This window comes from Phodopus roborovskii, unplaced genomic scaffold, assembly GCF_943737965.1.
Source record: "Phodopus roborovskii unplaced genomic scaffold, PHOROB, whole genome shotgun sequence".
Classification (NCBI taxonomy): Eukaryota; Metazoa; Chordata; class Mammalia; order Rodentia; family Cricetidae; genus Phodopus; species Phodopus roborovskii.
The window spans coordinates 9,504,565-9,522,450 of record NW_026126638.1 but is presented as its reverse complement, the minus strand read 5'-3'; the positions used below and the strand labels follow the sequence as shown (position 1 = coordinate 9,522,450).

General features: G+C 45.5%; 1 protein-coding gene across 2 annotated transcripts in view; it reads right to left on the bottom strand.

Annotated features, from left to right (window-relative positions):
* Dera (deoxyribose-phosphate aldolase) overlaps positions 1–17,886 on the bottom strand; it is a 79,240-nt gene that overhangs the window by 26,013 nt on the left and 35,341 nt on the right. For both annotated transcript variants that reach the window (XM_051173101.1, XM_051173100.1), the window contains one exon: positions 10,387–10,515. In XM_051173101.1, coding sequence (XP_051029058.1) covers positions 10,387–10,515 — 129 coding nt within the window. The remainder of the gene's footprint in view (positions 1–10,386; positions 10,516–17,886) is intronic.

Here is a 17,886-nt window from a genome sequence, read left to right as displayed (position 1 = left end):
AAAAGAAAAGGAGTCCCTTGGGATAGTTCCCGCCTCCGATCTGTAGTGTGTGTCAATCTAGCAATGCCTTTGTGTGTGTGTGTGTGTGTGTGTGTGTGTGTGTGTGTGTGTGTGTGTGTGTGTGTGTGCATGCGCGCATGGTCCCATTAGGGCCAGGGACACAGAAGTAAGCTGTGATTTCCAGAATGGGCCCCTTGCTCCCTAAGTCATTTTACTGAATAGCTGGCCAAGGAATTTAACACAGAGGGGCCCTCTTTCCTTTCTTCTAGAAATGCCAATAACCTTGGGCTTGTGTCAGCCAGTTTTTCCTTCATTAACATAGCTTTCCACACTTGAAAAAAATACATCTTTTTTCTTACAAAGTAAACCTAGAAATCTTCAAGTGTTTTTAAGCCAAATAAAGAAATATGCATCCACACAGAAGGAAGGGGAGAACTAGAGAATGTCTGGCTCCACTTTATAATATTATGGCACGTGGTGCAGTCTGGTGTCAGTATTTATTTCCAGTCATTTAGTTTATGATCAAGAATAACTTTTGATTACTGATGCTCGGAGTATTTCTCACTCTGTCTTGGACTGTTTGAGGATCTGTATTTTTATTACAAAGTCCAATAAAAATAAAGTGAAAAACCCACAGGTCCCAAAACTGATTCCTAGCTTGGGCTGTATGTCTCTCCTTTGCAATCTAAAAGGCATTTCCTCCGCCCGTAAGTCTCTGTCGCTTGCTCATAAGCAAATTTATCTCCTAATGCCTCATTCTTTATTTTAGCCATTAATCTCCCATTGAGAATCTTACCAAATGCTTTTTGCAGATAAAAAATATTTAATGTTTACTAGATTTCCCCATTCCACATAACATATATTGCTGGGGGCGGGGGGAGGTGATCAATCTTTTGTCCCTGAATTCAAGTTTGTCAGTTTGAGCCTTCATATTTTCCCCAGATTTTCTTTCCCTATGGATTGAATTATTCACAAACAAAACCCTAGGTTCCTTAGAAAGTGAGCTTGTTTGGAATGAGGTGACAGCGTGTGTAATTGGGTAGGATGAAACCACCCTGAGGAAGGTGTACAAGGCCTGGCAGGAATCCGTGGGAAGACTGGGACACACAGGGAGAAGATGCCATGGGATGGCAGAGGCCGAGGCTGGAGTGGTGTGCCCCCGGCCAAGGGAAGCCAACAGCTACTGCCTTCTTTCCTTCGTGGAGCCTGTATCCCACACTCAGCAAAGGGTAGCAGGGCAGTGAGCAGGGTCAACACGCTGAAATGTCTGTTGTGGGGGGGGTGGGGATGGAGAGTGGGAGGGGTAAATACTCAGAACTGACTGTGTGGGACCTGCATTTAAATTTCCTCCCCAGATGCGATGGCAAGTTAGTTTTCACTCTGCAAGCGGTCTAACGTTCGGCCTCATTTAACTATAAGTAAAGGTATGCTTTGAGGCCCTGACCATGCAGGCCCCTCGGCGCTTCCGGCCTCTAAGCCAGGAAGCAGCTCCCTTTTGCTTTGATCAAAATACCAACCCAAACTCCCTTCCAGATGTGGGAACACAACTCTGGGTCAGTTACAGGCTGTCAGCCAGGGCCACGCCATTTTAACCCAGCTGTGACCATTGCCCAGACAACAGTAATTTGGTGCCCAGAACTAAAGTGGCAATTTTCTAGATTCTTGTTGTCGCCCTGCTCCTTAGCTGATTCAGCTCAACCTGTACTAAGGGTCACTCATCATTCATATGACCAACACAGACCTCCATTGTTCCTCTGAAACCTGTAAGGTAGAACGCCCAACTCTTGCCACGTGGACTGACCTGTCCTGCTAGCCCCTACAATGCTGCGGTCAGTCTGTCCATGCCACGTAACTCTTCTAATAAACCTTTTACCCCAAAGGGCAACCGACCTCCATGTCCCCTTGAGCCCCAAACTGGAAGCCTCCCACAAAGCATCTTCTAAGCCAACACAGCTCTATGCTCTTACGTTTTCTCCAGTGGTAGATTTGCATTCATGGCTTGTCTTTTCTTGAGTTAAATACTTTGCTTATGGAAAATAAGTCTCACTTGAAAAAGAAAAAACCAGGCTGGCACACCACAGGGATCAGAATGCACCATCTGGATCAATACTCCTTGAGCAAGGAACACTTGCGGCATGTGACAGGGGACTCTGTGTGACGTGTGACAATCTCCTGGTGTCATTTACTATTTGAATCATACAATTGTATTTCCGCTTTAGGTATTAACTGATCACTACGTGATTTGGATGTTTCTGCTTCTTGTGATGCAAGTGAGTTAGTTTCCCATGACTTTCCCCTCTCTGTTATCACTGCATGGCCTCACATTATTTTCCTATGCTTCTGCCTCACCTCACTGTTCCTATATTTCTCCAATCTTAGTAGGTTAGATTTTGAATCATTCATCCCCTGGCTCCTGCTTTTTTATTTTATTTTATTTTTTAAACTTTTAAACCTTGGAAAATTCTGGTCAAGTTCAGAACTCATTGCGCATTCCTTCACGGTGCACTCTCCTCCGGCCCTGTATTTCTGCGAATGCTTCCCGCACAGATCCGCATCAGCGGTTCAAACCTGATGCCACTACGATTGCATCTTTGCTGCATCGACACTCCAAACTTATATATCATGCCTGCATTGTTCTTGAAGATAAGGTCTAGAATAACCTGGAGGAGAGCTGTTAGCTGTTGCCTGTGTGCGGACAGCCCTGTGTTCCCAAAGATAAAGGCAGCTCTACATCCTTGCATTCTCTAAGTGTGCGGTCGCTGGGCTCTGCTTCCCGATTCCCTTTTCTGTGAGCGTACCGCATGTCTCCATTTATGAACTGCTCCCCCCCCCATTCTCTTCCCCTCAAATTGCTTACTGCTCCTTAGCTCTTCCTTCATTCAGTCTCTCGCCAGATTTCCACTAATTCAGTCATTAGCCCGGAAGGACCTCTGAATTCTCACTCGTAGAGCCTTGCACTGGCCCTAAAGGCTGCCATGGGGATCTCTGGAGCAGGTGTAAATGAGCTGTTCTTTTTACCTGCTTTTTAAAAGTTTATTTGAGGTGACAATGGTGCAACTGGGACAATTTATAAAGCCACTGGCAGTGGGTCCAAGATCTAACTCTAATGCACAAACTGACTTAGTGGAGCCCACTCTATATGGAGAGATACCTTGCCCAGCCTCGACACAGGGGTGTGGGGGTGGAGAGGCGCCTTGGTTCTGCCTCAACTAGATGATGGGAAAGACTTAGTACACTTCCTAGAGGAGGCCTCACCCTCCCCAAGGAGGTGAAGGAACAGTGGTGGAAACAGAGGAGAGGAGGAAAGGGGGATTGGGATTGGAATGTAAAAAGTAAATTAAGAAAAGTTTATTTGCACTTTCCTATCAGGTACCTAGCATTGTAGAGCTGTGTGATAATTTCACTTGGCTGCTTGTCAGAAGAGCTCGTGAGGCTGCTAGAGCTTGTTTCGAAGGTACAGAAGTTAAGAGAGGTGAAGGTACAAAAGGCTAGGAACTGTATCAAAAAATATAACTAATGGATCATAACCAATGATGATCCCTAACCAGATTCCTTCTATAGCTCTCTTTTCTAATGAGTCCATATCAAAAAAAAATTTTTGAACAATCATCTAAATACAGACTTTGGGATGGGTACAGAAAAGTACATATCCCCCCAGAGCCAGTCAAGTGGTTTTTTTGTTTTGTGGTGTTTTTTTTTTTTTTTTTTTTTTCAATTTTTTCAATTTAGATTTGAAGCAAGCTTGCTTTACATGTCAATCCCAGTTCCCTCACCCTCCCCTTCTCCCCTGTCCCCCCTACCAATGCCCACCCCATCCCCTTTCTGCTCCTCAGGGAGGGTGAGGCCTTCCATGGGGAGTCTTCAAAGTCTATCATATCATTTGGAGCAAGGCCCAGGCCCTCCCCCCATGTGTCTAGGCTGAGGGAGTATCCCTCTATGTGGAATGGGTGCCCAGAGTCCATTTGTATACTAGAGATTAATACTGATCCACTGCCAGAGGCACCATAGACTGCCCAGTCCTCCTAAGTAACACCACATTCAGGGGGTCTGGGTGGGTCCTATGCTGGTTTCCTAGCTATCAGTCTGGGATCCATGAGCTCCCCCTTGTTCAGGTCAGCTGTTTCTGTGGGTTTCTCCAGCCTGGTCTTGACTCCTTTGCTCATCACTCCTCCTCTCTGTAACTGGATTCCAGGAGTTCGGCTCAGTGTTTAGCAGCAGTCAAGTGCTTTTGCAAAGCGATACCTTGAATGCCTGTAACTGCCTAACAGAAAGATTCAGTTGTGCCCTCCTCTCTCACTAATAGGATGGTGTGGGAGGCCTGCTGAGTTGAGATCTCAATCACCTGCAAGATGACTGACTTACAGTTTACAATGTATCCTAATACCTTAATTCAACTGTTTGATAATCACAGTAATTTACTTGACAAGGTCAAGTCAAGCAGGGGAAGATCGAGAGCCCAGATCCTCCTCTGACTGCTCCTCCACCAGAAATCCCCTGAAAGAACACTATGAGCTTCACACAAAGGTAGCACACAAATCATTTAGTTGACTCTCAATCTCCTTTCTGGGGTTGCCATGGGATACTGTGCACAGCACTTAATAAATACAAGTTAACTCAGCTCACGGGTCTTGAGGCTGGGATGTCCAGGAAGACAGCATCGGTGAGCACCTCGGTGCTGCTTCTCAAGGCAGAAAAGCACACGGGCACACAGCAGCCAGAGAGGAGAGCATGAGTGAGTCAAACAAACATCCCACCAGCTCACACCTGCGAAAACGGCATTAATCTACACATAAGGGCAGATGGGAGAACTTCTCAAGGGCCCCACCCCTTAATACTCAGAAGACTCCACTTCGGCCCACGTTTTGGAGAAGACATTTGGACCATAGTGCCGACCCAACATGCAAATGCCTTGGTTAGCTAAGCTTTTACTTGTAGTGACCAACAGCACCACACTAACACACTGAGGTTTCTCCACTTACTCTTTCTCCAGAAGAGTTGCTTTTGCAATAATCTAAATGGCTATTAAAACTCTAAAATTAAGGTGAGTGTAAATCAATGACTTGTAACAATTTTAAATGATGGGCAAAAGTATTGATGGAGGATTCTAGACTTATCAGAACACTGATGGACTTGCTTATTAGTTATTAATAACTAGAAAGTGGCATGAAATGCGTTCAAGCATTGGAAAGCTGGTAGTTGACAACACAGAACCCAAGATAATTCAGAAACACAAGTTAGCAGATAGGCTCTTTAAATCAGCTGTTGTAAATATGTTCAAAGGAACATATACAGGAAAACATGATTTCAATGAGTTTAATTAAAGGCTCAATAGAACAGTGAAATGTTATAATTAGGTTACAGTCTCAAACAAAAATTCCAAACCCAAAAAATGTACACCTGCATAAATTTTACTGGGTGAGTTTAAAAGCAAACTTGAGATACAAAATAAAGGATAAGGGGCCTAAATAAATACTCATGTTAATAGCTTCATAGCCTAATTACTTGTTTGCAGAACAACAGCATTTAAAACAGTGAGGATGGTGAGGGTGGAGAGGATGGAGAGGATGGTGAGGGTGGAGATGATGGAGAGGATGGAGATGATGGTGAGGGTGGTGAGGATGGTGAGGATGGAGAGGATGGAGATGATGGTGAGGGTGGAGATGATGGAGAGAATGGAGAGGATGGAGATGATGGTGAGGGTGGAGAGGATGGAGAGGATGGAGAGGATGGAGATGATGGTGAGGGTGGTGAGGATGGAGAGGATGGAGATGATGGTGAGGGTGGAGATGATGGAGAGGATGGAGATGATGGTGAGGGTGGTGAGGATGGAGATGATGGAGAGGATGGAGATGATGGTGAGGGTGGTGAGGATGGAGATGATGGAAATGATGATGAGGGTGGTGAGGATGGAGATGATGGTGAGGGTGGTGAGGATGGAGATGATGGAGAGGATGGAGATGATGGAGAGGACGGAGATGATGGTGAGGGTGGAGATGATGGTGAGGATGGAGATGATGGTGAGGGTGGTGAGGGTGGAGATGATGGAGATGATGGTGAGGGTGGAGATGATGGAGATGATGGAGATGATGGAGAGGATGGTGAAGATGGAGAAAATGGAGAGGACGGAGATGATGGTGAGGGTGGAGATGATGGAGATGATGGTGAGGGTGGAGATGATGGTGAGGATGGAGATGATAATTAAGCAGGGAGGACACTTAAGCAGCCTATGGGACAGTATCAAGCAGTATTATACTTACATACTTAAGGTCCTAGAAGGAAAGATAGAGAGGATGGAGCAGAAAATGTATTTGACAAAATAATTCTGGGGACTGGAGAAAACAACACAGTAGTTAAGAATGTACACTCCTCTTACAGAAGACCCAAGTTCAGTAAAATTCTCAATCTAAATGACACTTTAAGTAGCATTCTAAACTACAAGCGAACTTACAAAGGAAACTAGAAAACACCTTAACAAAAAAGAAAACAAGGTCAAAAGTTAAGTCTTTGAACAGTCTAATTAATAAAATTGGTAAAACCCCTGCAAGACTCCAACAGGAGAGAAGACCAAAACCAGTGAAAAGAACAAAACAGCCGCAAGGATAAAGATGAGCTGTGACTACCTCTCTTACAGGCATGGCAGCAGGAGAGCTCCATTAACAGCATCACAACCATAGCGGCTCAACATCTGTAAGTGGCAATGGGTTGCCTGTAAGAAAGCCTACCGTCTCGTGGTTATTATTTTGGGGAGCAGCGCAAAAGAGGGTGCCTAGGATGTGAACTACATGGCGTTCTACGGACCAAGGCCAAGGAATGTTGACAAAGTCCGATCGATGCTTTTGTAGCTGAGGAAGCAGGTGAAAAGCCGGGAGCTGAGTGTGAAAGGGACCGGGTTGGTCTGAATGGGATGGCCCCACAGGTCTTAGATCTGAGTGTTGGGTCCCTGCTACTTCCGGTTTTGGAAGGAGCAGGAGGGGCGGTCTTGTCAGAGGAGGTGTGCCATTGGGGCCGGGCTTTGAGGTTTCAGAAGCGCAGCAGCCCGCTCCCCTCCTCTGCCTCTAACTTGCAGGTAAGATGTAAAACCTCAGCTATGGTTCCAGTCTCCTGCCCGCCTGGCTGCCACCATGCGCCCAGCCAAGATGACACCGTAAGCAAGGCCCCCCAGTTAAATGCTTCCTTTTATAAATTGCCTTGGTCACGGTGTCTCTTCACAGAAATGGAACAGTGACCGTGACCGATTCACTCAGAATCCACCTGAGTGATGGCAAAGCTCTACTTCTCAGGTGACTGCATACTGTCTACACTGCGTACACTGTACACTTAACACCCAAATGTCAATGAATATAAATTTATCTCAAGGAGGTTAACTTTTTAGTAAAAAAAAAAATTATTTTTAATTTGGGATCATTTTGTGCATTATATATATAAAACTAAAGCCAAAGTATATAAAAAAAAAGACTAAAGACTTGACAAATACCTCAGCTCATTTATATATAATGGCAGGATAAATACAGATTGGGAAGTAGGCTAGATGCTTTACCACACAAAGACAGTGTCCTTTATGAGCGCAGCAGATCTTAAGAAACCGCTACACTACACTGCAAGTGAAAAGTCCAAAACCCAGAGCTCCCATTCTGACGACAGGTATGTGTGAGCTGTGCAAACTCATGAAAATCAGTGGATTCCAGGCTTCTTCATCCACCCCAGGGCTGATGTGAAGACGAGGGTATGAAAGCTGGTCTATCAACAATGGGGACGGAACTCAACGGCAGAGCACTTGGCCATCATGGGCCCAGTTTCAACCCAGTTTCAAACCCCAGGGACACAGACCAGACACACACAGACACACAGACACACAGACACACAGACAGACAGACAGACAGACACACACACACACACACACACACACACACACACACACACACACAGAAAACCTAGTGTGCGCCTGATGGAAACCAGTACGGAGGCTCCCAGAAAACTGAAAACAGAGCCACCGTGCTGTGTCACGCCTGGGTATAGACCCAGAGAAATCAAAGCCGGCACACACAGAGACACCAGACTAGATATAAAAAGAAGAAAAGCAGTGTATATATACAGTGTGACTTTATTCAGACACATGATTCCGCTCCTATGTGTCCTCACACTTTCATGAAAGCAGAAGAGGAACCTGTTAACGTGTGGGGTAAAGAGGCCTAAAAGACAAGGGAGGTAAGAACAAGAGGCAGTCATCTCATGCATGTAGTGTGTGTGTGCGTGCGTGTGCGTGTGTGTGTGCGTGCGCGCATGGTATGTGCATGCGTGTGTGTGCGCGTGAATGCGTGCGTGCGTGTGTGTGCGTGCGTGCATGCGTGCCTGTGTGTGTGTGGTAGACAAGGCAGAGGGGAGCTAAGGAGGGACGAAGGGGATGACTGTATGAGAGAAAGGACAGGAAGAGTAATGGAGAAAGCCAACGTGAAGAGTCCAATGATAATGTGTGTCTGAAAATTTCATCGCGAAGCCCATGATTTTCTACACCCACTAAAACGACAGGAACCTAAAAATGAACTGAAAATGAACCTGCTGGTGTACGTCACAGCTATGCATGTACTCAACAGACTAGTCGAATAACGAAACGGGTAAACACTGAGGGCAAACTGATCAGAAAGAAGCTGGAGGGGCAGCGGTCTAGCCCGTTTTCCCCAGGGTAGAGTGGATGGAGGTGGTCTAATGCCACCCTCCCTCTGTGAGTGGCGGTGCAGAGAGGACTGGCTGCCTTTCAGAACTCAAATACTTTCTTTGTGACGGTGTCACACCTCAAAGGTAGCTTAGCTGTGGCCTCAGAAAGCCTTTCAGTCTCGCAGGCATGCTGGCAGGGCAGCACCCTCAAGAGCTGTCCCACAAGTGGCTGCTGGCATATTTGACTGCAGTTCCCGCAGGGGGGCTCAACTTTTACTTTGCTGTCTGGACTAAGTCTAAGTCTCCCGCCTTGTCAAAGAGCACTAACGGGGACCACATGTCCAGCTCACACGTGAGGGCCTTCACTGTGGACCTCTGGATACCAGCATCCCAGTGAGCCGCTGAACAAAGCACTGTATTCCACCTTGGCTTTGGATTTTTAGAGATTCGGCGATGAAATGGTAACAGACACGGATGGCGCCCAACAGCAGTGACCAGGCCCTGGCAGCTTCGTGTCTCCAGGCTGACTGTTAGCGAGTCCCAGGGAGCCATCCACTAAGCCTGACACAGCACTCAAAAGGATCCTACAGGGTGGGCACAATGGATGGCCTGAGCCACAGAAAGGGGGCATCTTCATCCCTTCGCGGGGGCATCTTCATCCCTTCGCAGGGGCCTCAAATGCAGCTCCCTCCCCAGCACAGTAAGGCACGCCATCTAACAGAGGCTTAGCCAAAAGGACGTGGGGCTCACGGGAGAGGACGGACCACGCGGTGGAGAAGGGGGAGGTGCTGGACACTGGTGTAAACGTGCTGAGGGCAGCCGCTTTAGCAGAAGGCCTTCTAGGCAGGCGCCCCAACATTTCCTAAGATGAGGAGGAGCTGGGTGCCAGCGGATTGAAGAAGCTCCAGTCGCTCTGCAAGGCTGACTGTACGAGGTAAAGGGAAAAGTGAGGTGGCGGAGGGCACAGGCAAGAAACCAGGGAACTTCCACCCCATTGGAAAGAGGAAGGGAACCGACTACAAGATTCTAACGAAGCAATGCCATGACCAAACCACCACTCTGAAAACATCAGTTAGCAGCACGAAGGTGAGAAGACGGGGAGGGACCAAAAGCAGGGACAGAAAACTGAGCTGAAGTAATCCAGTCCGGGAGGGTTGCCCAAGACAGCGGCATCTCTGCCGAGCGCGGAGACGCATTAGGCCTGGCAACAGGCAGGCGAGACTGCAGAATTGCTGGCGTTGTGGGGGTGAGAAAGTACAGCCCACCTCCAGCTAGAAAGCTCGCATGTGGATACATCTGCTGTGTGTACAAAGCAACAAGTCAGCTTCCATGTGAAGGCGCGGAAAACACCACCACACTAGTCCTTATTTATATTTGCAGGAACAAAAGCAGAAGCTGCCTCAGAAAACACAGAGGCAGGCCTCAGAGGGGGAAAAAAAAAATTCAACTCTCAACTCACAGAGAAATCCTGCCCAGGGTGTGTTGATGAATGAATAATCAAATCACACAAAAGGCAAATCACTAACAAGAGCGCCATCTGCTGCTATCTAAGGATAGTGCAGCAAAGAAATGCCACAAACAAACAAACGAACAAGAAAGGGAGGGAAGCCCCTTGTGCCTGACCGCTTGCTGTACTCTGTGTGTATTCACAAAACATCTCCTCCCTCCCACAGAAACACCCCCGCCGCGGGTTAGCACTTTCTCCTAAAACCTTCAATCCAGGAGGAAGCTCACCTGCCATCATTGCTACCAGGCTGGCTTTGTAGATGTTGGTGAGCGAGCCGAGTTCTCCGGTGGCTAAGATGGTTTTGAGATGCGCCTCCCCACAGGCCTTTCGAAACTGACTGATCTCGTCGTAGAGTGCTGGAGAAGAAAACCATTGAGTTACAAATCGGGCAGGCAAGTGCTCGGCAACCCTTCAGAGCCAGAAGAGCCCACTTCAGAATTAAGAAACGGAAAACGTTTGTCACTTGCTAAGCATTACCCCAATTTAACATCGCCCACAGCGTCCATCCCCTGCAGTTCACGCCCTGCTCCAAGGAATGCCGCAGCTCTTGCCACCATAAAATTGCTTCCAAGCCCTGGCCTAGGGATCTAGAATCGTAAAGCTTCTTAAATATCATTATAAGGACATGCAAATTATAAATAACTTCTACCTTTTCCATATGATTGTGACCTGGGGGAGAAAATAAAACCAAATTTATCTGCCACTCATATAGTTACTATGGCACTTTTCAAGCTGGAGGAAAAAAAAAAATCCCGGAGTTCCTATTAATTCTGCTCAAGAGGTAACAGGTTCTCTGGTTAGAATGTAAAGCAGATCTTTCTTGGGAAATCATCCGTGATACAGGGAGAGCAGGCTGCCCAGCACTGAAGAGAGATGACTAGGAGGTGAAGTAGGGCCTGGCCAGGTAAAACTGGATGTAGATGAAGAAAGTTATCTGTAGAGAGAGGTGTGCACTGATGTGGTGTCCAGGTGACCCTAACCCAAATCACTTCAGGCTTCTACGGCTCCAAAGAGTCCCTGAAAACAGCCTGGTAAGTAGATTAGAGGGAAAGACAGATAGACAAAACAAAGACATATGCATATATGCACATATGACAAAATAAAACCGAGGAATAAACACCAGTGACCACACAAAACAGAGACAGCAACATAAATATAAAAATACATAAAACAAAAATACTAGGAAAAAAACCCCGCTAAAAATGCTGGTAAACAAAACCAGTATGTGTATCAAATTTTTCAGAAAAACTAACAATCTTCCGTCAATGACAGTGGGGATTTCAGCTGTAGCCCTCTGTCACACTGCCCACATGACTCCCTAACCCCAGGAAATGGGAAATCCTTCCACGAGGACCAAGGCGGTTCTGTGACATCTTAGGGTAAGCTGTGACACATGGGTGCCTGGTAAGACTGGAGTCTTGTCACCACCACATTGTCCCCACAGGTCTGAGGTGACAACACCATCTACCTCTAGCCCCCTGCCCATTTCACCTGGCTTGTGGGGAGGTCATCTGACCCAAGTGCCCACCACGACACCTGCATAGGAATGTCTTTAATCATAACCCTCCACTGAGCAGTAACAACTGATGTCCTTACAGCTCAGGAAAGTGACTCTAGGTGATGTTTCGTGACACTGAATCTAAGGAGAGAACACTGTTCTTGAAGAGCAATAGGCAAGGTGACTTATTGCCTAAATAACTAACGTTCGACTTAAGATCCTATAGTAAGCTACTGCCCTGAAAGCAGGCAAACAGGAGCGTTGAAATAGCACCTGCATCACGTCCGGTAGGACCTCTGGAAACCGTAGTCCTGCTCTAGAGTGTAATACATACCTTACAGGGTTATTTTATGAAGATTACAGGTGTGTGTGTAGGTAGTACTTAAGATAATATTGCCTAGCATGCTGTGAATCCTCAAAAATTCAAAAATCACTATGAAGTTTAACATTTTGATAAAATGAGTTTCCATCTTGTGCTGTCTAATAAAAATCAAATCCTATTCCACAGCCTGACCCACTTCCTGTAGGGACCAGAAACTCTGCTGTATGTGTAAAATCTTGAAAAATATTTAATTACGGCTTTTCCTAAAGTGAATGTTGTGAAACATTCTTTTGGTACACTGTAAGGATGTGTTGCATTTATTGGTTTAATAAAGAGCTAAATGGCCAATAGCTCAGCGGGAAAAGGTTAGAAGGGACTTGTGGACAGAGTGAGTGCTCTCTGGGATGAAGATGGGCAGAGTTGCCAGGAGACCTGGGGAGAAGCAAGATGAGTGTGCCTTTTTGAACACAAGTACTTAGGTTAATTTAATTTGTAAAAGTTAGTAAGAAGCCTAAGCTACCAGCCAAGCATTTATAATTGATAATAAGTCTCTGTGTGGTTATTTGGGAACTGTCTGCTGAGGCAGAAATTATACCTACAAGTGAACTTTGATTTGAATAAAAATTCTTAAACCATTAATTATGATCATGTTTGTGTGGGGGGGGGAACTACAATTTTTTTAAATGAACATAGGATTTAGTTACCTGTAGTTGAAGTAATCAGAAAAACTCAATGTGTTTCATTACTTCAGCAGAGGAGGTATGTTCTTTAACTCGTAACCCAAGCAGAAGGACTCCAAAGGGATGACCTGAGGGTTGGTACCCTTCCATTCTTAATGTGCCAATTTGTCACATCATTTTACTAATTTCATGACATAACAGTATCATAGATCCTTGACAAAATACCTTTATAGCTTGGTTTTATATTTTTTTGTACACATGGACAGAACGGTGGAAGACGTTGTGTGTCCCTCTCTCACTCTCTGCCTTATGCCCGGGAGACAGGGCATCTCAGTGAACATGCACTGGCTGGCCAGGGAACCCCAGGCATCAGATCGCTTCTGTCTCTCCAGAGCTGGGATTACAAATGGATAGCACCGTGCCCTGTTTTCTTCTATGGGTCCTGGGACTCGGAAGTACTCAAGCGCTTGAGTCCTACCGCTCTCCCACTCCGATCTGAATTCCTTCAAGAGCATAAAATACAACTACTTTGGAAAAAATCTAAGAAGGCAGTCTTGGTGAAAGTTCACTATATATATATACATATACATATATATATATATATATATATACACACACACACACATATATATATATGTATATATATAATTTTTTCTTTTGTTTGTTTATTAGGTTTTTATCTATCATACACCTATGTATGAGTAGAAGTCAGAAGGCAACCTACAGAAGTTGGCTTCTCCACTGTTTTGGCCCAGGAATTGAACGTGATTATCAGGCTAAGCAACACACCTTTATCCACTGAGACATCACTCTGTCCCATAAATTTCTTTTCTTTTTCCTCTGAACAGAAAAGATTCTAGAGATAGCACAGCTACTGCTATGTATGAGTTGTGTAAGTGTGTTAGAATTACTCCATTTCTCTGTATCTCTGGAAGATTCAATAAAATAATCCATGTGACTGCAAGAAAAATGGGACAATTGATAGGCATTTTGTTTTCTTTTGTTTTTTTTGTTTGTTTGTTTTTTTTTGTTTTTTTTTTTTTTTTTTGAGACAGGGTTTCTATGTGTAGTCCTAGCTGTCCCGGAACTCAATGTGTAGATCAGGCTGGCCTTGAACTCATAGAGATCTGCCTGCCTCTGCCTCCCACGTGCTGGGATTAAAGGCGTGAGCCACCACTGCCCAGGTATGCATTTATTCTTTACTAATAATTTCCCATACTTATATACTTCAGAGATGCAAAAATTACTTTACAAGCTAAAACAAACTAAGTGTTGTCCTAAGATTCATGAAACCAGTGAGAATTTACAAATACTACATATAAGAAGAACCAACCATTTCACCACAGTCCAAGCCAAAGAAACCACAAAGAAGCACTATCAATGTTCAGGTAGCTTTATGTACCACACCTTGAAGTTGGTGAGAGACTCCGGGAGACTATGGCACATCTGAGCCAAAGAACTTGATGGCTGAAATATGACCCAGCCACACTCAAATTTTATGCCTTACCATACTCAAAAGATTCCTTAGGATACAAATGAGTGAGGGAAGAGGAGAGTGATGGGTAGATTTCAATCCTCTCCCACCCCTACCCTGCCTCACCCCCGGCCCTGCCCGCCCCCAAAGAAAGGACAGAAATATATGGCATGGGTCTGTTGTATTGCTTCTTGGCTATTTGAGTGGACGATGTTTCCAATGATGACATAAAGGAAAGAGATGCCCCTTCCAACACGATTCTCCGTGAAATGGGATTACTCAAAGAATAAAAAGGCTTAAGTTTTCAAAGCATCTTCCTTCACAATCCTGAGTTTCCTGTGTATCGCTTGAGTCACCCTGTAACACAGCTGGTATTTACTGACACATTTCGCACATGAACGATGCAATGTGGAGAGGTACTACAGTCTCATGCCTAGTCATAACAAGTCTTCAGATTCTGAACAAGGCTGTACTTCCTCAGACTGGAAAGACGGCTCAGTGGTCAAGAGCACTGGCTGCTCTTGCAGAGGACCCAGCTGGAGTCCCACACCCACATGGTGGCTCACATTCACAGTCGCCGGTAATTCCAGCTCCAGAGGATCCGATGCTGCCTCCTGACTTCCATGAGCACCAGGCATGCACATGGTACACATACGAAAGCAAAATACTCATATACATTCATATAAAAAGAAAAAAAAATCATACATCCTCAAATCTTACCAGTGAAGAGTCCAGTACACGTGTGTATACATGTACACACTCACAAACACACACACACACAACTCATAAGCGCATACTACAAATGAAACACATTTTCCAGAAACACATGGAAGAACTTCACAAAGTAATCAAAACCTAGATTCTAAAGAGGCCAACTCTTCATCTAGTTTAAAAATGATTCATTGTATAGTTAGACACTGAAATCCTGGCTTTCATTCCAGAGTATAAAAAGTGCCAGAGGTCATTAAGAACATAAAGTACTTATTTTTTGTATCCTTCCATATACTAACTAACATTTCCGAGGGCTAAAGAGATAGCTCAGCCGATGAAGTGCTTGCTACAGAAGCACGAGGAACCAAGTTCCAGAACACACAGAGAAAACAACCAGGTGTGGTGGCATTTGCCAATAACCATCTTAGCACTGGTAAAGACTGGAGGGTCCCTAGGGTTGTTGCCCAATTAAACGAGACAAATCGGCAAGTCAATGCCAGAAGGAGACCCTGTCTCAATAAATAAAGTAGATGGCATCCAAAGAAAGATACCTTATGCTGTCCTCTGGCCTCAACATGTACACACACACACACACACACACACACACCATTCACATGTGCCCCCCCACACACATACACACAATGTTCTAATTCTTCTGTTGCCCTCTGGCAGGACAAGACCCTGCATTGCTCCCGGGTTTCTTTCCAGGCCCCGCGTCTGCTAATTATGTCACTTCACAAAGTTACTGGAAGTCCCCAAACTCCATTTTTCTTCATTTCCCGGCCATTTTTCACGTTCTGAGGATAGGTGTAAAAGCAATTATTCGGATGATTATGAAGGCAATCAACGAATTAGGCTTCTTTCAGACCCACCTTTAGTAACGGGCACATGGAAAATGAAGATTAAGCTCTGGTTTGCTCTAAAAGCTTAAGTCGTTAGACCTGAGAGTGCTGGCCTTGCCACCAACTTACAGCCAACTCAGAAACTGCCTTGTGGCAGAGGGAACAAGGTACCCTCCACCGCCCGCAGCCTTGAGAGCAGAGACGGGCAGGAGCTAGTCTGTCACAGTGGAGCTGGGGCACCCTTGAAGGATGAGGAGGGCCTTGGTCTGTCATGGCAAGTGAAGGGCACTCTGAGCGGCGAGTGCTGCGAGCTCTGTGGCAGGGTTTGTTGAGTACAGCCGGCAGTACTGGGCGGGGGAGATGTTCAAAGAGGCTCAAGAATATTATAGACCATGGAACTAACAAGTGAACACCGACCAAACGGGAGACTACACTCCAGCTCACGGGATGTGAGGATAACACCTGAGGTGCTGGATCATAATAGAGATTATCCGTGAATTCAAGAGCTCTAAGACAGATAGACGCATACATGCATGCATGCATAGGGATAGGCGGGCAGGCAGACAGATGGAGACCCAGGTACAGATGTATGTTCATGAATGTTGTGTCTATGCTTACATTCATGCATTTTCGAGATCTGACCTCTGAGTACAGCTGGCAACAACAGCATCTTCTTAAACTATTTATATGCATAGGTGTTTTCCTTGCAGGTATATCTGTGTGAGGGTGTCGGATCCCCTGAACAGGAGTTACAGACAGCTGTGTACCTCCATGTGGATGCTGGGAATGGAACCCAGGTCCTCTGGAAGAGCAGCCCATGCTCTTAACCACTGAGCCATCTCTCCAGCCCCAACGACAACAGTAGTGAGTGCATCTGGCATCCAGATCTTACTTTTCTTCAATGAACAGGGTCAGAGCTCCTCAGAAAATAGGGTAAAGGCTTTAAAGAAAGTCAAAACGAGCCCATTTGTATTTTATAACAAAGCTAAAGAACAATGGATGCTGGGCAGTGACATACTCCTTTAGTCCTAGAACTCCGGAGGCAGAGACAGGCGGATCTCTGAGTTTGGGGCCAGCCTGGTTTACAAAGCTGCACAGAGAAAACCTGTCTCGAAAAAACAAACAAATAAAAAAACCAATGGGAATACTTAAAGGACACAGAGCCGGTTTGAAGTAGCTCCCTCCCTCCAGCCGAAACTCAGTATCAACAATAGTAATGATAATGGTATTATAGCATGACAGTGGAAGGGAGGAGGGCTAAGGAGGGAGGGGAGGAGCAGGGGAGAGACACACGTGGTTTCTCCATGGAGTTAGAAGTCTGTCCCGAAAGCAGAGGGAGACTAAGGGGAGGGAGTGGGGCGGGGGAGAGCTGTGCGTGAATATGAGAAGTCTGAGTGTGTGTATCTTGAAAATGTCATAGTGATAGTAAAAGACTACTGCCAGAGAAGCTGAGAAGACCAAAAGTTAGGACAGAAGGGAGAGGAAAGAGAGAGGAGCAGGCAGGGTAACAAGTTTAGAAGAAATGATGTAACGACAAATTGCCATTTGGCAACAACTATTGGAATAATGACTGAAGAATACCAATGGATGATAAAATGCTGGATCAAAGTTGGATTAGAATTGGGATATTAACATAGTCTGAAAAATCTCTACTCATAATCTGTATTAAGTACCAATGAAATGAGAAATACTCACTAATTTTATGCTGGAGAAATCTGGCAGAGAGCATCCTAGCCTGGCAAGATTTAAGGTCCTCAGGAGCAGCACAGATCAACCCCTGTGGCTCCCAAAGAACAGGGACAGACTTCAGCACTTGTTCACACAACAAACACACAACTTCAACCTAAGAAAAGTCCGAGCGATCTGAACTTGGGGCTCTGTGTGTCTGAAACAGAGTCTCATGTAGCCCAGGCTGGCCCCCAACTTGCTATACAGCTGAGTATGACCTTGAACTCCGTCCTCCTGAACCCCTCCTCCCAACTCCCATGTACTAGGACTACAAGCATCCATCACCACTCTTGTTTTATGAGATAACAGAGATCAAACCTCCATGCATGCTGGACAACCATTTTACCAATTGAGCTACATCTGCAGGCCCTGAAATATAGCTTATCAATTATTAAAAACAGAGGCCTGTACTGTTCAAAAATAAGAAAAGACCAGGGAATGTTCAAAAATAAGAAAAGACCAGGGGTCGTTC